The 19,629-nt window shown below is 49.2% G+C and overlaps 1 protein-coding gene across 1 annotated transcript in view; it reads left to right on the top strand.

Moving 5' to 3' along the window:
• Nucleotides 1-19,629, top strand: part of LOC119458362 (organic cation transporter protein) — a 207,726-nt gene that overhangs the window by 182,633 nt on the left and 5,464 nt on the right. Inside the window, exons 8-10 of the mRNA XM_049671124.1 lie at nucleotides 1,729-1,943; nucleotides 6,817-6,998; nucleotides 16,855-16,997. Coding sequence (XP_049527081.1) covers nucleotides 1,729-1,943; nucleotides 6,817-6,998; nucleotides 16,855-16,997 — 540 coding nt within the window. The remainder of the gene's footprint in view (nucleotides 1-1,728; nucleotides 1,944-6,816; nucleotides 6,999-16,854; nucleotides 16,998-19,629) is intronic.

The following is a 19,629-nucleotide window of genomic DNA, read 5'->3' as shown; positions in this document are numbered from 1 at the left end:
TCGTGCGTCGTTGTTCTATTGTGCGCGCAGATAGTTCCATTGTGTAGGTTGGCTTTCCTGCAGTGCGTTTTCGGCGCTCACGGAGGAATCAGGGAGACAAAGAAAGCTTCGCTTTAATATATTCCTTCGGGAGAATCCAGGATAACAGAGAAAAGTTGCACGTTCCCACTTCCCAAGGGCGCTAACAGGCTTGTGCGAACAAAACACGTGCACTCATTGGGGACATCCACGCGTAGGCTAGTAGGCTCAAACCAAAGCAGCGATAGAATAAGCACAGACGGTAATATGAAAATAAATAGCAGCAAAACAATCCAAAATTCTGTTCTTATGCAAAGTGAAAGCGCCTAAAATTCCCAGGTGAAAGAAAAAAGAGAACAAAAAAAACGTATTTCATAATTCTTCAATCTTAAAAAAAAAACGCAGTTCACAAGATGATGGAGGTTTCAAGTGATGACCAGCTGTGGAACGAGAAATGTCGAACAAGGACCATCGCTTATGTACGCGTAGGGAACTTTTCACCATGCTTAATAGGGGATGAGAAAAACGAGCGTGTAAAAACACAGAGGAGGCAATGCAGGCGCACAATATCAAACTAGCTTGTCTAGAATTATCTGCGACAATGCTATACTGGCGTTCCAATAATCTTTGTCCTGTATAAATGACTTTTAGGGAAATTAAGCATACATCTTCATAGAACAATGAGCCTGTGTGTACAGAACAGTGTACAGAACAGTGTGTACAGGCGTACGTTTATCATCATCATCTATTGTGCCCTTAAAGGTCCCGCCAGGTACATTACATGAGGGGGTCAGTTAACTAGGTCAGTTACTCGGTCAGGTAACTTGGTCAGTTACTCACAGGCGACCCTGATCATGAGAGGGAAATATGCAAAAGAATAAAATTGGGTTTGAGTGCATACGGCAGGCATTACCAAATCCTGACAGGAGCTTACCGCTGTCGTTGAAAATAAAACTGTACAATCATTTCAGTCTACTGGCGCTAACATATGGAGCAGAAACGTGGAGAGAACAAAGAAGCTCGAGAACAAGTTATGGACCACGCAAAGAGCGATGCAGTGAAAAATGTTAGGCGTAACAGTAAGAGACAGGGAGAGAGCGGTGTGGATCAGAGAGAAAATGGGGATAGGCGATATTCTAGTTGACGTTAGGAGGAAAAAATGAAGCTTGGCAGGTAATGTAACGCGCAGGACGGATAACCGGTGGACCATTAGAGTTACAGAATGGGTACCAAGAGAAGGGAAGCGTAGTCGAGAACGGCAGAAAACTAGCTGGGGTGATGAAATTAGGAAATTTGCAAGCGCAAGTTGCAATAAGCTTGCGCAAGACAGGGATAATTGGAGATCGCAGGGGGAGGCCTTCTTCCTGCAGTTGATATAAAAATATGCAGCTGCTGATGATGGTGAAGCATCAATGTGTGCCGCAGCACATCAGGAGGGCAGGTACATCGAGACTGGTGCTTGTCCCTGGATTTCTCCTAAATGCAGGCGTTTTTATGATTTAATGGGCTCAATTTAAACATCTCCTTCAACGTAATGAACTGTGTAGTAGTAAGAATTTATCCGCTTGTTGAAGGCTGGCATTTTTGGAGCAAGTGCAAGTCTTCAAATAACTAGCCGAAGTAGCTGAAGCCGACAGTCAATTGCTAAATAAATGAAATTTTGCTGTAGATCCCGGTGAAATGCACACAACATGTTGATCAATTTTTCAGGATAATTTACAGTTTTGTATGGTACCATATCACCGCCTCGACGGGAAGCGTGGGCGGCAATCCATACGTGAGCTTTACCAACGGCGCATCATCCGAGTACCCGACGAGGCTGATCAACGTGCTGCTCATCAAGTACTGCCGTCGGCGGTTCGCCATCTGCGGCAGCATGTGCTTTGCGGCGCTGGTCATGGTCGCCTTGTGGCCCGTGCCTCCCGGTAACTGGCTCCACTCCTAAGAATGTAAAATAGTAAGCGTAACCTTAGACAGTTTTAGAATAACGTTTCTCGCCTAAGGTACCTGAAACGAAAGCACCTCTGCGGGACGTTGCGGTGAGCATCGCTTCAATACATTTACTTTAACGAAGGGGAACGCATGCATTAGGACGACGTTAGAAGACAGAGCGCCGTGTGGTATTTCGTGCCAAACGTATCCAAGCCAAGACAGCCAAGACAACCGTGCTGTCGTTTCTATGCGGACGCAATTTCCTAGGCCTACGGACGCCAGAATCGCTGAACTATCACCTAAATTTGATTAGTTATGCACTCACAACTAAGTTATCCAGTGAGTTTAGAGGAAGCGAAAGTTCATTTCAATAGTTACTGGCGATCAACAAGAGCGAAAGCGTAGCCGCCATGAGAATTCACGCTGAAGCGGCACCCATGGGTGGCCGCCATGTTAGACAACGCTATTTTTTAGCGTGTGTAAACATTACGAACGTTAAGCTCGCCAAATAACGTACGTTATCGTTGCACACTTAAACCACAGAAACCTGAATAATGATCGGACCATGCGCAGAGAGGACAAGGCTGTTTCTTTACTTAGGTGATGCGCTTACGTTTGGTTGAATTGAATTGGATTCTGGGGTTTCACGTGCCAAAATCACGATTTGATTATGAGACGCGACGTGGTGGGGGACTCCGGATTAATTTTGACCACCAGGGGATCTTTAACTGGCCACCAATCCACGGCACACGGCCGTTTTTGCATTTCGCCCCCATCGAAATGCGGGCGCCGCGGCCCAGGATTTGATCCAGCGACCTCGTGCTTAGCAGTGCAACACCACAGCCGGCTTGGCCACCGCGGCGGGTCGCGTTTGGTTGCAAACGCTATTCTAAAACTCTCTAATAAGTTTTCGTTATAGAGGAAACACGCGTAACAATTATTTCAAAGAAGAAAATGGTAGGAAGGGTCTGCACTGTTGTCGGGTAATGTGGCGCCTGAACGACGGTGTGAATGGGGACGGTATAGAGCTACTAAAAGAAATATTCGGAGAGAATGAAGCTCATATTTCATGGCAAGGCTTAAAGGGACGCTAAAGGCAAATACTAAGTCGATGCGGACTGTTTAAATACCATTCCAGAAACCTCTCGACGCTTGTATCGTGCCAAATAAACACTTATTTTACGAGAAAATTACATCTGAAGGCTCCGAATATCTTTATCGCAATTCAAATCTCCCGCTATACCCAACCGGGGAGTGGTGACGTTGCATACGCCATCAGCGCCCTTTGCTGCCGTCGGTGAGTAAAACGGCGCCAAAGGTCGTAGGTTCGAGTGCCTTATTTAACTCTATCTTCATAAAGTGAGCCTCAAATAAGTTCGCATTAACACAAAAGGTCGTGGGTTCGACGCCCACCAAAGCTCGAGGGTTCGTAGGCTTTTCGGACAACGTGGTCACGCCAACGCCGACAACTACGCCGTATTTTTCGCCTCACGGGCCATAAGAGGCTCTCGCATTAATAATTTTAATCTGAAATGCTGCATTGGAAGATCTAAGCGAGCGTTGATACGTAATAATGTTGGTACAGTGTATATGCGCCACGGTAAGCTATTGCAGATTTTCTTAAATGCAAAACCAAAAGTTTCGATCCCTGTGGTTGTTGCGAGAATTGGAAGTAGAATATTTTTCTGTGAAGATATATACAGAAAAATATTTTACTTCCAGATACGCGCAGAAACTATGGGAAACAAAACTTGGGTTTGCGTCCCGTAGCGTATATGTACAAGGTGTTCCAGCGAACGCTTTCAAAAAATTTTATAGGTTGCCTGCAGCAGACAGCGCTACTCTAGTTCATGAGCTGGTCTACTCGAAGAGGCGGACATTACTTGTGCAAAAAATCGAAAGGCAGATTCGTGTAATTAACAAAGGTTACTAATAAATTCTTTACCTAATTACCCTGCGGCCCATATTGCAATTTACAAATTCTATTCGTGGAATTCGCAAGGTGGGTCCACTTGGAACGAATTCTCAGGATGACACCAGTGTCGAGGTAGTACTGCGCGAATTTTGCGGAGAGGTGTGTTGGCGTTCCAGTTACTTTCGTGGTTCAATGTACAAAACGGTGTTTTCTTCACACACACACACACACACACACACACACACACACACACACACACACACACACACACACACACACACACACACACACACACACACACACACACACACACACACACACACACACACACACACACACACACACACACACACACCACACACACACACACACACACACACACACACACACACACACACACACACACACACACACACACACACACACCACACACACACACACACACACACACACACACACACACACACACACACACACACACACACACACACACACACACACACACACACACACACACACACACACACACACACACACACACACACACACACACACCACACACACACACCACACCACACACACACACACACACACACACACACACACACACACCACACACACACACACACACACACACACACACACACACACACACACACACACACACACACACACAAAGGGTGTCCCAACTATCATGCACGAAGATAAAAAGAAAGAGAAATTGCGCTACTCGAAGAAAACCTAGTGCCTATTGTTTCCAGTACGGTGGAGTAGCCGCCAGTAATTTTTTTGTTACTGATATTTCATTAGGTAATTATAATGAATTCGCTAACTCGAGAAGTACTGTCCGAATTGTAAAAGTGTCAATGAGAAAATTCTAGAGCTACGTGAAAAACTTCCGATACAGCTTTGTGTTGCTCCGTACGTGGGACACAAAAGTGTATTCCGAGCGTGAAAGAAGCCCGCGAATGCAATGAACACCGGCGTCTTAGTTTCGCCCGGCGCGATGGCCAAGTAGTACGTTTGCTGCGCCAAGTCCGCCCCATCGTCATAGAATAGCCTGTGAGCCACAGCGTTGATAGCCGCCGCACACTGCTCGGCAGCGTCAGGATCCTGTGAGATCTGACTCGCTCCTGCTGTGGGCGGCTCATACCCACATATTCAAAGCGGACATGAGCCACACTTGATTTCTTTCTTACCTTCCTTCCTTCTTTCTTTATTTCCTTGCTTCCTTTCTTGCTTCTTTCTTTTCCTTGTTCCTGGCTCATACCCGCATATCGAATGCGGGTATGCGCCACACGTGATTTTACTATCGTTAATCGTGACGTAACTGACGAGCACGCGATGTTATTGATGTCATGACCTATCAGCCATGTTGGTCATCCGTTTGGAACCTGTGCTAAGGCACAACTGGCGGGAAACAGCCACGCACATGGAGCCGAAATTGTTGCACACGCCGGTCGGTCTACGGTCGCGATCTGCGCGTGCCGAGCACGCGCTCGTGCTCGGCACGGCACCCAACGGCACGAGCGCATATCGAGGGGGGCCAATGAGCCCAAGGAGGTTTAAAAAAAGGCATTTTTTAAAAACCTCCTTTAACGAGCCAGCTGTGGAAGAAGACGACGACGCTCGAGAAAACGCTGATGATGATAGCTTTTTGTTCAGGCGGACACGATCCTGGGGAACCTAGCCCTTCACAGCTTCGCTCTAAAAAAACTGGTTCACTATAGCGCAGGGCAGTTCCGATGGACGTACAGTAGGTTGCCGAGCAACACGGTTATGTAACTGTGTGAACGAGGCGCAATACAAAGACGGAGCCTTACCCAAATAATAATCGAGAGTAGATGTAAGCATGAAATGGCTACCATATGGCGTCTTTTGCTATACCTGTGGTGCCACCACCTTCAACCGTTTTGATTCGTCCATTAGTGAGGCGCGCGCAGCGTCTGTCGCGTCTTTTTCTTCTTGTCGCGGACCACTCACGACTCACGGACCGTTGGCGTTCAAACGAGCACAGCCAACATCTCTATCTGACTTTTGAACGCCGCTATTGAAAATAATAAATAAAACTTCAGCCTACTAGAGTTACAGCTTGAGTGACATTGCGAACAAACCTTAGGAAGAAATCGGACGAAATATTTTTGTAACCTGCTTCGGAAGTAACTAGCGTATGTAACGTGGTCCTGTACAAAGGGTTGGGGACCAGAGACCATATTTTCTTAACTTTAGGCCGGTTGCCTGGATGATCTCGTCTTAATTGCTCTCGCAACAATGACTGGATGTTCTCGTTTGAGTGCCCGGCTAACGGTTCTGGCTTTTGGCTCAAGGTCACTCGAAGGTCGCCGACAACGGGAGCTAAAAGCATTTCATGCGTAATAAGGCAAAATGTAATATATTTCCTATAATCGCCGCATGTACGGAAGTTAGATATCGCAAAACTATTGTGAACCAATTTATGTGCACAAAGCTTTTTTTCTTATTGCCTTTAACCTTTTTTCATCCATTTGCATTTGTTTCTCCGTACGGTGCTTCACGAGTTGAGTGTTTGGTATGTCTGCGCTGTACGATCGTAGCCAAAGTAGCGTGGCATTGTTCCCGCAGACATAGGTAGGCAGAATGAGCCGATACTCACACTCATGTGTACGAACATTCGTCGGCATTCACTCACGTTCGTACTTATGCTTACTCATACTCACCGACGCTCATTTGCGTTGATCTAGTGACTTCGATTAACACATACACACACCCACTCACTTTCGCCAACAGTCACTCACGTCCGCTCAGAATCAATGTCACCGACTTTCGTTCGTTCTAACCTTAACCGGCGCTCAATGCTGTTCCTTCTCATGTCTAATCACACCATTCGTCACTGCCTAATGCTCTATCTCACGCCTAGGAGTGTGGGGCGAGGGAGTGTACTAGTTAGTGAGTGTGTCGACGTATTGCCGCAGAATACTCGTGGCTGCGGCTGGGCCTGCTGATGTTGGGTAAGATGGGCACGTCAATGCAAGGCGCAGTGTTGCGCGTCCAGCTGAGCGAGATCTACCCGACCTTGGTGCGCTCGGTCGCCATGGGCTTCTGCAGTACGGTGGGCTGGCTGGGCTCGGTTCTGGCACCCTTCCTCGACGACCTGGTAAGTGGCGTCTTAACCGCTGCGGTGGCTTAGCGGCTATGCTGTAGCGCTGCTAAGCACGAGCCGCGGGATCGAATCCCGGCCGCTGTATCTACTTTACATAGAAGACGCAGATACATGCAACTATAGTGCCTTTGCTACGGGCACGACAGGGCTGGAGGCGCGCTCGCGCTCATGTGTTTCCAGTCTGGGCATGATCGTGAAGCCGACTGGCTTTGTCCTGCACCAACTTGACCGGCTTCTTCTCGGAGTAGTGCATAATTCTAGTCGAAACGCAGCTTTTCGTTTACTTCAGCTTATTTTAGTAAACTGCGCCAATAAATGTACACGTTAACTGTACGCAGAAGTGCACTCATCCAAATTGATTGATGTCAGCTATCGGCCAATGGCAGCTCTCTCTCTCTCGTTCTCTCTCTCTCTCTCTCTCTCTATATATATATATATATATATATATATATATATATATAGTGAGCATTATACTACGCTTTCATCTTCATCTGTATATATTCATCATCATGGCCAGCGTCATTCGCTTCAGTGCGCGGCTTGCTAAATACACCATCGAGGTTTAAAAGCTGTCTCGCAAGTGGTGGAGGCTGCTCTCTATCCCTTGGTCCTCTTCGACTTCGAGTTTTCTTGGAGATTCGTTCAGGTCGCCGCTTGCTCCGCCTTTCCGCCACCATGCCGCGATAAGATCCACCAAGAGCCTCAAGCGTCACCGTCTCTGCCCTACCGGCCGTTCCTTCATGGACCGTCAGCACGCAGCAGCACGATTCCACCATGTTCGCTGGCCTTCTTAGTGACGACGTTGACGACTGGCTGGACAATTAGGACCGCGTGAGTGAGCCTAACCGGGGGATGATTTTCACAAGCTTCGCAACGTCGCAGTATACCTCACTGACGTTGGCAGGACTTGGTTTCTTAACCATGAGAGCACCTTGCCTGACTAGGCGGCATTCTAACACCAGCTTCGGCAGATTTTCGGTGCCCCAAACGTCCGCTCTGAGGTAGCCAAGAAAAAAGCTTGATGGACGCATGCAACTTCCCAGGGAAACATAGCGCATCTTATATCGAGGACGTGCTCGCCCTTTGACGCCATGTTGACGCCACCATGACGGAATGTGATTGTGTTCGTCATATACTAAAGGCATTGCCCCCAGTCGCGTTCAACGCACTGGCGATCAAGAATTCGAGTACCGTTAACGACGCGATTGCGACTTGCCAACACCTGGACGCACTGCAGGCCATCCGTTTACAACCTGTCGCCTGTGACACGCCTCCTTCCTCGGATACGGACCTGTGTATGCTGATTCGGACTCTCATACGCGAAGAGCTCCAAGCGTATGACCTGCTCAGTCCTCCCGTTCTTCAGCCTAAACCTTCGGTTCCTGGCCTGCGCGACATCATCAAAGAGGAGCTGTCCTCCATGACCTGTGCTGCGAGCTGTGCATCTCCTTCGCCGTCGACCTCGCATGCTCAGGTTGCGGCTATGCAACCAGCGTTCGTTCAGACAGCGCCTCTTGCTCCTGTTGCTGCTCCAAACCATCTGGCGACTCTAGCACCCCGTACGCCTGCCACAGCATTTTACGTTACCTGGCCTACGCCCCGCACCATTAGTTATTATTGCGGTATTCGGGGACAAATATCGGGTTTTTGTCGAAGACGACAACAGCACGAACGCCGTGGCTATGTTCTTTCTGGGGTTTTACGTGCCAAAACCAGTTCTGATTATGAAGCACGCCGTAGTGGAGGGCTCCAGATTACTTTTGACCACCTGGGGTTCTTTAACGTGCACTACAACGCAAGCACAAAGGGAGTTTTTGCATTTCGCCTCCATCGAAATGCAGCAGCCGCGGTCGGGATTCGATCCCGCGACCTCGTGCTCAGCAGCGAAACGCCTTAGCTTACTGAGCCCCCCCGGCGGGTTATCATGGCTATGATGCTGATGAGAGAAATCCGTTGCTTCCTCCGAGTTCCTACCAGCGCAAGCTTACCCCACACTCACTTTCTCCGCCTCCCGAAGCACCTCGTAACTACCGTCCAGGACGCCGCCGCTCGCCCTCCCCTCTCCGACGCTCGACACCACCCTTGCAACCGGCCACCCGCACTCCTAACTACCGATCGGAAAACTACATGGTGCAGTGTTTGGAGGAAAAACTCCATGGTTCGCACAGACATTCCTCCAACGTGCCCGGCCAATACTTCATTAGTGTGTGTAGAAGGTGTACCAGTTCCAGCATCGATTGATACGGGAGTAGTTATTTCTGTTATTCACGTTTGGGTGCGTAAGAAAGACGGCTCAGTGCGATTTTCGTAGACTACCGTGCCTTGAACAAAATAATCCGCAAAGATGTATATCCACTGCCCCGAATCGATGATGCGTTAGATTCTTTACAAGGCGCGGAGTATTTCCCTAGCCTTGATCTACGCTCCGGATACTGCCAGATCCCCATGCACGAAGCAGACAAGGAAAAAACTGCCTTTGCCACACCCGATGGACTTTACGAATTTAACGTAATGCCTTTCGGCCTGTGTAATGCTCCCGCCACATTTGAGCGGATGATTGACACTGTACTACGGGGTCTAAAGTGGAAGACTTGCTTATGCTACCTTGACGACATCGTCATTTTTCTGTTGACCTTCCATCAGCACTTGCAGCGCCTCGACGAAGTCCTGACATTCCTCTCAGCTGCTGGCCTTCAGCTGCTGGCCTTCAGCTGCCACTTCGCCAGCAAAACCATTGAAGTACACGGATACCTTGTCAGCATGGAGGGCATTCGACCTGATCCCAATAAGGTTACCGTTGTCCTCCGCTTCCCAGGCCTCAACGCGCCAATAACGTGCATAGCTTCCTTGCACTAGCTTCGTATTTCTGGCGCTTCATACGTAACTATGCCACCATTGCGGCGCCGCCCTATCAACTCCTTCCTTGTGGAGCTCCCTGCGTATGGTCGGACGAATGCCAAACTGCTTTTGAAGCCCTCAAGCGTGCCCTCACGTCCGAACCTGTGCTTTGTCATTTCGAAAACACCGCACCCACTCTTCTGCATACTGATGCCAGCGGCCACGGATTGGCGCTGTTCTTCTGCAACGTCAGCAGAATTCCGAAGAACGTGTGGTCGCATACGCAAGTCGCACGCTAACAGCTGCAGAGAAAAATTATACGATTACCGAGCAAGAGTGTGTCGTCGTTGTTTGGTCCGTCCAAAAATTTCGGCCTTATCTGCACGGCCGCTACTTTACAGTCGTTACTGATCACCACGCCTTGTGCTGGTTGGCGACGCTAAAGAATTTTACGGGACGTCTCGGCCGTTGGGTACTTCGTTTACAAGAATACGACTTCGACGTCACCTACAAGTCTGGAAAGAAACACCAGGATGCAGATGCTCTCTCTCGTTGTCCACTACCACCGTCTTCAAACACTGCCTGCTTACCTACTTCCATGAGCAAACCGCAGGACCGCGTCTTCTGCATTTCCTTCGCTCGCAGCTCTCGACCGGCTCCCATCCAGCCATTCTCATACGTTTGCATCTTGACTGCCACTACGTTATGGAACGTATTCGCGGATCATCTCGCACACCTAACGCTCAGCTCCGTCGGCAGTTGAAAAACTTCAAGATCGAAAATTCGATCTTATACCGGTACGTGTGTCATACCGAAGGACACCGTTGGGTTCCTGTCGTTCCCCGATCACTTCGAGCCCAGACACTGGAGACCTTTCACGACGATCCCACTGCCGGTCACTTTGGTTTCTATAATACCTATGGGCCAATCTGCAGCCGCTTCACTTGGCCGGAACTTGCCACCAGCGTAGCGAAATACGGGACTTCCTGTACGCTTTTCCAACACCGCAAACGACTGACCTCACCTCCGGCTGGACTACTCCGACCTGTACCGTGTCCTGAAGCTCCTTTCGCAGTCGTTTGTATCGACCTGCATGGACCGATATCCTTATCAAGTGGCTGTCACAGTATGGATCGTCACAGCTGTAGACCACTTGACACGGTACGCTGAAACAGCCGCACTACCTTCAGGATCCGCCGCGGAGGTTGCAGCCTTTTTCTTGGAAGCCATCTTTTTACGGCACGGAACCCCACGTGTCCTTTTGAGTGACCGCGGCAGGATATGCTCCACCCTGACCACACCAATGGGGTTGTCATTCTCACATTCGTCACCTTCGCATGCAAAACGGCCGTCCAACGCACTACGGGGTACTCGCCCTTTTCCCTTGTGTATGGTCATCAACCGATCACAATCCTCGACGTTTCTATCTTTGGTGCCCCGTGCCCTCGTCCACATCAATGTGTGAGCAGTTTGTTTCGCGTATTGCCCGGTGTCGCCAACGCGCCCGCCTCAACACCGACGCCAGTCAACAAGACCGCAAAACTCGCTATGATGCATCCCAACGTGTCGTTTCCTTCCACCCTTGAGACTAAGTGTTGCTGTGGACCCCAGTTCACGCTCCTGGCTTATGTGAGAAATTTCAATCTTGTTACATCGGGCCCTACACTGTTCGGGAACAGACTTCGCCAGTTAACTATCGTGTCACTCCCATTGTTACGCCTTTGGACGGCCGCTTCCGTGCAACGGAGATTGTGCATGTTTCGCGTTTAAAGCCTTTCCTATGGCGTTCGCCGCCATAACCAGCACTCGGCTTGCTAAATACACCTTCGAGGTTTAAAACCTGTCTCGATATATATTTGTATATATAATGGGAATCTCGTCTGACGTCAAGGGCCTGAAAAGGGTAAGCAGGCCTGTGTTGACACCCGCCGTGGTTGCTCAGTGGCTATGGTGTTAGGCTGCTGAGCACGAGGTCGCGGGATCGAATCCCGGCCACGGCGGCGGCATTTCGATGGGGGCGAAATGCGAAAACACCCGTGTACTTAGATTTAGGTGCACGTTAAAGAACCCCAGGTGGTCCAAATTTCCGGAGTCCCCCACTACGGCGTGCCTCATAATCATAACTGGTTTTGGCACGTAAAACCATATAATAAAAAAAAAAGGCCTGTGTTGAAAAGACAGTGTTTCAGAAGAAGGTGACATCGGCGTTACGCTTGCGAGCTTGACGCACCGCCTACGAGTGCGCAATGTGGCTGAGATACAGTAGCGTATGCTATTTGAAGAATTTCTTTTTCACCAAGCTCAAGGGGTGGTTCAGGGGGCATTAGGCCTGATCGTGAAGTCGCCAAAGACCGAAGACAGCGGCAATCGCTGATAGTACTGCAATATTTGTTTCGCGCCTCAGAAGGTAATTAAAAAAAGTTCACCGAATACTACGATACTCTCTAATGCGAAATTTGAGCGCAGCTGTCTACGTGCTTTTATTTAGCGATATATTGGCTGGTGCGGACAGTCTGTCTCGTGCGGCACGTTGCAAATGGAGCGAAGTGTGGCGCGACTGCCTCGCTAATCTGGAGATCGTGAGAGCCAGCTCGTGGGTGATGCGTGGGCGCGATTCATAGCAGCCACCGCCGACAGACTTACCAGACGACGTGCGCTACTCTGGCGCCATTTGTAGCCATCGCCGGCGCACTACGCTTTTCTTCTCACGCTTTCGCCATACCCTGCGCCGGTTTCCGCCTCATGGTTCCGCTGCACACGCCTCTTTGCTTTTCTCCTCGCGTCTTTCATCCCCCGCTCCGCTCCGTGTTCGCAGTCATCATTCGCTGTGCTCGTTCGCTCGGTTACGCTGCCGACACTCGCCGCAGGAACGGGCACGTAAGGGCTGCGCTCTGGAACTTCCGCCGTCGGGAAATCAATACGCCATTGATTCATAATTATTTATTTATTTGCGGCAGAAGCTGAGTCAGTCACGCACAGCGGAGCGGCTGCGCTTTGTTCGGTTTCCTTTGTTCATGTTTCTCAGCAGCAATTCAGAATTTACATAATGCTGAGCATCGATGTAGCATTGTTTCTTTAACGCAACCGCCAGTGGGCTCTGTACAGATAGCGCAAGGTAAATTGCAGCGCTTCCGGTTGTGGAAGAATTCACTCTCGCACTACCATCTTCTATCTTCCTGGGCAGCTCAGTTGGTGGAAAAACTACTTCAGAGGCTGTGCCCCAGGGTTCAATCTCCGGGCGAGATCAAATTCTTGAACGGCGAAGCTTCCTTTCTGAGAAACCCTTTCGTAGCTTTGTGCAACTTCGGGTGACCTATTTTCCCTTTCATAAAGCTATCTTTAGGTAGGGGATCCTGTAGAATTTATTGGTGTTTGGTTTAAAGATATATACGTAGAGTATACGAAGGGCAATATAAGGGAAGAAGCAGGCAGGAAACTGCAGCCGAAAGGAGCTTGCCACGTACCTACGTTTAGAGAAGGAGAGCATAAAAAGAGATATGAAAGATAGGAAGGAAAGTACAGAGGAACGAGCAACGTAACAGATCACAAAGACTAAAGTAAAGCAACCAAGACGATTAGAGTTCAGCAGCAGCAACAGAAGTCTTCGCAGATCACACTGATTATTAAAGAATAAAAAAAATATCGTGAGCCATTCCACTCTGTGAAGCCACAGGCGCCTCTCCGTAAGACTCCTCGGGATTCTAAGACACCTCGGGAGTCCGGTCTATACGCGGCCTCCCCGTTGAAGTGAAATTAAAAAAGTCGCAGTTTCGCCCGAAAGGCGAAGAATCGATTGCGATATCAAATTAGTGGGCACCTACACAAAGTAAGGATATCGATTTTATCAGTGGTATAAAATTGTTAACATAGGCATACTAACTAAATTAAGAAGCATGGTGTCACGCGCGCACAAGCAAACATGAACGCATCTCATTCGATGACCGCGGAAACTGGCGGTCAAAACACTCGGGTGAGTCAGCGCAGCAGCAGCAGCAGCGAGAGAATTCAGCTTCGTGCCGGCGCCCGCATGAACGCGAGCTTCGCCGCGAAAACACAGGGAGGGCGGACTCTGCCCCACCGCAGATGGCTTGCGAGATATAGCCGCGCGGGCAGGCGCTCGCGGCGCAGAACCCCCCCCCCCCCCCCCCCCCCCCCGCCTCGCCCCGGAGCTGGTGCCGCAGTGAAGTGCGGCTCCTCCAATTCCCTACCCTCCCTCCAGAGCGTTGTGGGCGACTGGAAGACTGCGCTTCCTTCCCGCTTCCAACTCTAGTGTGCGCGAGCCTCGATTGCCGGCTCGCGGTCGCATGCTTTCACTGGAACATACAGCGTATATCGCGCGATGACGATTTTATCGCCCGTGGACTCTATACAGAACCTCACGACGGCGACGACGACGACGGCGGAATTTCGCCATAACTGTCCATATAATTGCTATCGCAATAAAATGGAGAACGGCAACTTGTATTTCTTGTTGGTCGGAAAATACCTCTCGTTGGTCGGAAAATTTCGTGGCGTGAACACAACGCCAAGTTAACAATTGAAGGCAAACGGCATATCTTTCTTTGCAATCAGGCGTACAGCATATACCATGCTGTATATTGTTATGGTGTAGCTGGTGTACCTGATGTAGCTGATTCCCAAGGCTATTTACAATTGATTTACTCCCATTTATTTCCGGAGCCCGAGAGAGGAAATGGATCAGTTCGGTTCATCACGCTTTCATATATAAAAGGGAGACCCGTCTAGCAACTCATTCAGTTCATTCTAACACTGCCATGGGTAGACCACGGAAATTAGACACCAGAAGGACAGAGTGAATACAATGATCGACCATGTGTGGTGTTCGCAGGGCGGGATGGCGGCCACTTTTTTATATACATTTGCGCCGACCGCCGCCCCGAGGAGCCGGAGGAAACTAGACATGCGTGACGATTCGGCTGCACCGCCACCACGGGAGAGCGGAAGGAAAGAAAACTAGATACACAAGCCGTTGGAACGCCGACAAAGAGAGGGCGGTGCGAACGTAAACATGGGCGACGCGGGTCGTACAGCGGCAAATCTTTGAGAAACCTTTATAATCTACCTGGGAGTATGCTGATCTTGAAACTGGTAACTATTAAGGCGAAAACCTTATATGTCTCATGGTGAGGTCTGCGTTTCAAGGCCGTTTCAAAACCGCGTCGTCGACACGAATCCTCTTAGGACAATAGGCGATAATATGCATAAAACCGCGATTAAGGGTGGAAGAATGATTAAGCAAGTGAGCTGAAGTGATAATGGGTATACATAGACGTGAATTATGAGTGAATTGATGGTGAATTAAAGGGGTTTAGTTGGGTGAATAGAGTGAAACGAAAGGTAATGGTGAGATAGAGTGAGCTAAAATAATGAAGAGCAAATGAGAGTGAATTCAGACTGAATGAAGGTGAATCAAGTGGTGATAAGGTGCATCAAGAGCGATGAAAATTGGAATTTGGGAGTAATAGAGCAAACCAAGTGTGATGGAAGTAAAACCGAGATGATGGAGAGAATGAAGGCTAACCAAGCAGTAATAGTATGAATCAAGAGTGAATCCAGTGCGAATTAAGAGGGAATCACGGGGTTGTGGAATGGGGGAGTGACTGGCAAAAATATATGTGAGATTGGGGGTCAAGTGAGAGTGACTAAGGAAAGAAAGTGCAGATTCACGGTTCGACTTTGATGTACCAGAGGCCGGGTGACTTGCAAAAAAAAACACGATGGCTTGCAAAAATGACTCCAAATTGCGGTTTCTGAGTGCTGATGACGCAGAAAAAAAAGTGGTCGTCGTGTCATTGAGTTAGCGGTACTCGGACTTTCGCCTTCAAGTCGTCTTAGTTGTAGGTAAGGGACCCCTAGTAATTATTGACCAAGAGAAGGGAAACACAGTCGAGGACGGCAGACAACTAGGTGGGGTGATGAAGTTAGGAAATTTGTAGGCGCAAGTTCGAATCAGCTAGCGCAAGACAGTGGTAATTGGAGATCGCAGGGAGAGGCCTTCGTCCTGCAAGTGGACACAAATATAGGCTGATGATGATGAATCTACTCAAAATGCATTTCCTAGGGACGCCGACGCACCAGCTGTGGAAGACGACGATGTGGCACGAGTGACAGTGGCACGAGCGCGTTCGCGAGGGACCTGAGTTCTTGCCGAGGAAGGAGGAGGAAGAATAAACTTTATTTTTGTACAGCAGATTTGTGAGGCCTAGGCCTCTCTACCTAGATGACGGCCTCGAGCCCTTGGGCTCTGGCGGCATCTTCGGCCTGCTGGATTGCCTTAATTTGGTCTTCCGGTGCAGAGCTGAGCAGCGCGGTTTCCCACTGCTCTCTGGTCTTGTGCGTTTTATTCTGTGTGGGTGTCCCAGGACAAGCCAAACCATGTGTTGCAAGTACGCCCTTTCTTGACAGAATCTGCATCTATCGGTGTAAAGTTCTGGATAGTAACGGTGGTAGGCCACCGGGTTCGGATATGTTTGTTTGCAACAAGCGCCATGCTGTCGCTTGCCGTCTGCTTAGCGAGGAGTGTGCCAGGGGGAAACGGGCCCTGCCCAATTTATAGTGTTTGGTTATTTCGGCAAAGCTGGTCATCTGGTCTCTCTCCGTTCCCAGTATTCGCGTGTCACCTGCTCGGTCCGTCAGTTCTCGAGCCAGGTTGTGCGCTATTTCGTTCCCGGGAAGGGAGGAGTGTGCGGCTGCCCATATAATGTAAACATCTCGATCTTCACGATAGTTGGCGAGCAAGTTTCAAATTTATTTCAAACCTCCGTGGTTTATGCACACGCAGAAGAAAAATTCACGGAACCCTAGCAACAAACAGCTTCGCTGTAAAAAGAAAAAAATCGTCGTAACTCGCAAAGAAAGAAGAATGCACTACAAATGGCAAGCCATGTTATATTTTATATCTTTTTCTGGGAAAATTGCTTAGAAAAATAACTCATACACAAGCTCGCATCCTTGTGCGAAAGTGTCCCGCTCCTTCTTTGATCGTCTGCAGGGTGAAGCGACGCAACCGTGGGTGCCAATCGTGGTGTTGGCAGGCCTCTGCATGGCGGGAGCTGGCGCATCCTGGCTGCTTCCGGAGAGCTTCCAGAACACGCTGGAGGACGGGTTCTCCACTGGCGAGGCCGCAGTGAACGAGTGAGCGGGTTAACTCTATTGCGAGCCGATGAATGAGGTTGCAGGGAAGCAGCAGCGGCCACTCGGTACATCTGCACACTGAATCGTGCGCAGAACAATCTGGGACGGACACCCTCTTCTGCTGTACACGTGGGGCCATAATCTATAGCGACCCACCGCGGTCGCTCGGTACCGATGGCGTCGCGCTGCCGAACGCGGGGTCGTTGGCTCGATCCTGGCTGATGCGGCTGTGGGGCTCGTGTGTCGTGCGTCACGTGCACGTGAAAGAACCCCCGGTGGTCAAAACTAATGCGGTGCCCTCCACTAAGGCGTCATTCATACCGCGCTATGCAGTTTCAGGACGTTGAATGGTGCAATTCAATTTCACTGCGACAGCATTGGAAGGCTTGGAACTGGATATGGCTTGTCCGTCCGTCCGTGCTGCCATTTTGTTACTCTGACGCGTGCACAAATCAACACACTTCTCTAGAACGCGCGACCCACGTTCTCATGACTGCGCATGCGATATCTGAAGATGGGATGTGGCACAAAATCGGCTGCATGTGAGGCTGCGCGACTACAATTATAGTTTCCATTGATGTCTCTCGACCTGGTGGTCGGCATAAGCTTCGGTAGCTGCTTTGGCCCTCAGGAGTGTCTTCTAGACAAGTGTGTTGACCTCTGTACTATCGAGAGCAAATGAAATGCCACCAGCGGAACGCGGTACCGAAGCATACGTGACGGCACAGTGCATACGTGACGAAGCATACGTGACGGCACGTCGACCACGCGGAATTCGGGGCTGCACGCCTTACTGTGACAATGGGGCGAAGCTTCTGTCGCAACAAATCACTCTAACACCTCTAAATCACTAATTTATGAATCCCTCAAATTCGAGTTAGGTTGGGTTGGATCAGGTTAGCTTATTTTGTCAGGTTAGGTACTAATGTAATCTAACCTAACTTAATCCGACCAATTCTCACCTAACTTCAATTAGAGGAATCTAGCGAGGATTTGTTTAGAGGCCTTGCAGGATGTTGCTGTGAAATCAGCTTCGCCTGTGATAATGTCGCCTATACTACATTGTTACATGCTTGTTTCCGCACCGGATCCGCTGCAGCGTCATTTCCACCTTGCAGTTATCGTTATGGTGGCTAGCGCCATCGCTCCTGCAGCAAGATATTGCGGATGCGTGCTCGGTTCCTGGCCTGCATCGCTTTGCCTTCGCTCCCACCTTGAAAGAACTTCCAGTGTCTAACCATAATGTGAATAGCGCCAGGAATATATAGTATTGCAGGAGCGACGACTTTCCTTGCCTCCATAACGGTACTGGCCATGTGAGAGGGGCGCTGCAGCGGGTCGGCTGACGAGACAAGCATTGAATATATTATAGGCAACATAACAAAGCATGGCGTGAAGTCCCGCACTCTTCGTGATAATCGCATGCGTGCGCATGTGGACAAGGATGACTGGCCGACGGCGCGCACCGTATCCTGCAGTTATCCTTCCGGCATGCGCTTCATTTTCGTATTTTTTGCACTCGAAAGTACATGTATAGTTCGTTATGTTCATTCGATAAAAGTCGGACAGGGACCTATGGTGTAGAACATGCATGCATAGGTGTTAGTCAGGCGGACCGTTTGGGCTTTTTAGCCCCGCTTTTGACATATTTACTGACGCCTTGATAAGCGCAGTCGGTGCAACTCCACAAGAGATGTGGTTAGATCTGCGGTAGCAGAAGGCATAATTTGAGCCGCAGAAGAGCCTGTGTTCGGAAGCCTACAGACAGTTTTCAGCTAGGGTCAATGCTGCACTCACGCGGCTCGTCCTTAAAGCGAGTTCCTCGCAGCGGTGACTAGGCAGGAGGTCTTTCTGCGTGATGTGCAGGACACTTGCGGTCTGCTTTTCTTGCGAAATTATATCGCGTCAAGTCTTCAGTGCTGCGCATCGTATGTGTATAGGCAATGTAATCACCGCTGGCCAGTTTCGGAGTCTGTCTTCTGACATTATTATTAATTTGCGAATTATTTATTTTTGAAATTATCCGTTAATTCTATGCATTTAGATAATGAATTACACGTCATAAATTACATTATTCAATTACATTTTCTGGTAATTTTATAATTTAGTCACTACTTTGTTTACATGTCCGCGCTAACTCTAATTACATTACTTTCTTCAGTAACAAATTACATGTAAAGTTACTTGCTTGACTGGACAAGCTGTAACAGGTGACGCAGCTTTCAGAACACGAATTTGGCGGGAACTGCAGTAGAATGCCGATATTGTGCCATACAGCAGCCTCGTGGATGCGCGTGTTCAAAGAGGAAAAACCGGAAGCTCACTGTTTGGTTGCTCACGTTAATGCTTAACTAAATGTTGGCCAACGAATTTAACCGGTTCTGGTATGTTCCGATAGCGACGGCCACATTGAACGTTAATGCCGGAAATCACCTACGGATAATTTTTTTACAGCTTTACATTGGCCCGCCAGGGAGTGTCTTCTTCAAGTCTCGGTAACAATGAAGCAGTGCGCTTCGTAGACCACCCGGATGCTGAGCAACCACAATCTTGTGTTCAAGATGTCCGTATGGTACAGCGCGGCCCTACCCCAGCGCACATCGAGCGATTTTTTACTGTCGCTGCTAATGTA

Source organism: Dermacentor silvarum, chromosome 7, assembly GCF_013339745.2.
Source record: "Dermacentor silvarum isolate Dsil-2018 chromosome 7, BIME_Dsil_1.4, whole genome shotgun sequence".
Lineage (NCBI taxonomy): Eukaryota > Metazoa > Arthropoda > Arachnida > Ixodida > Ixodidae > Dermacentor > Dermacentor silvarum.
Note: the sequence above shows the minus strand (reverse complement) of the source record. Positions and strands in the feature narration are given on the sequence as shown.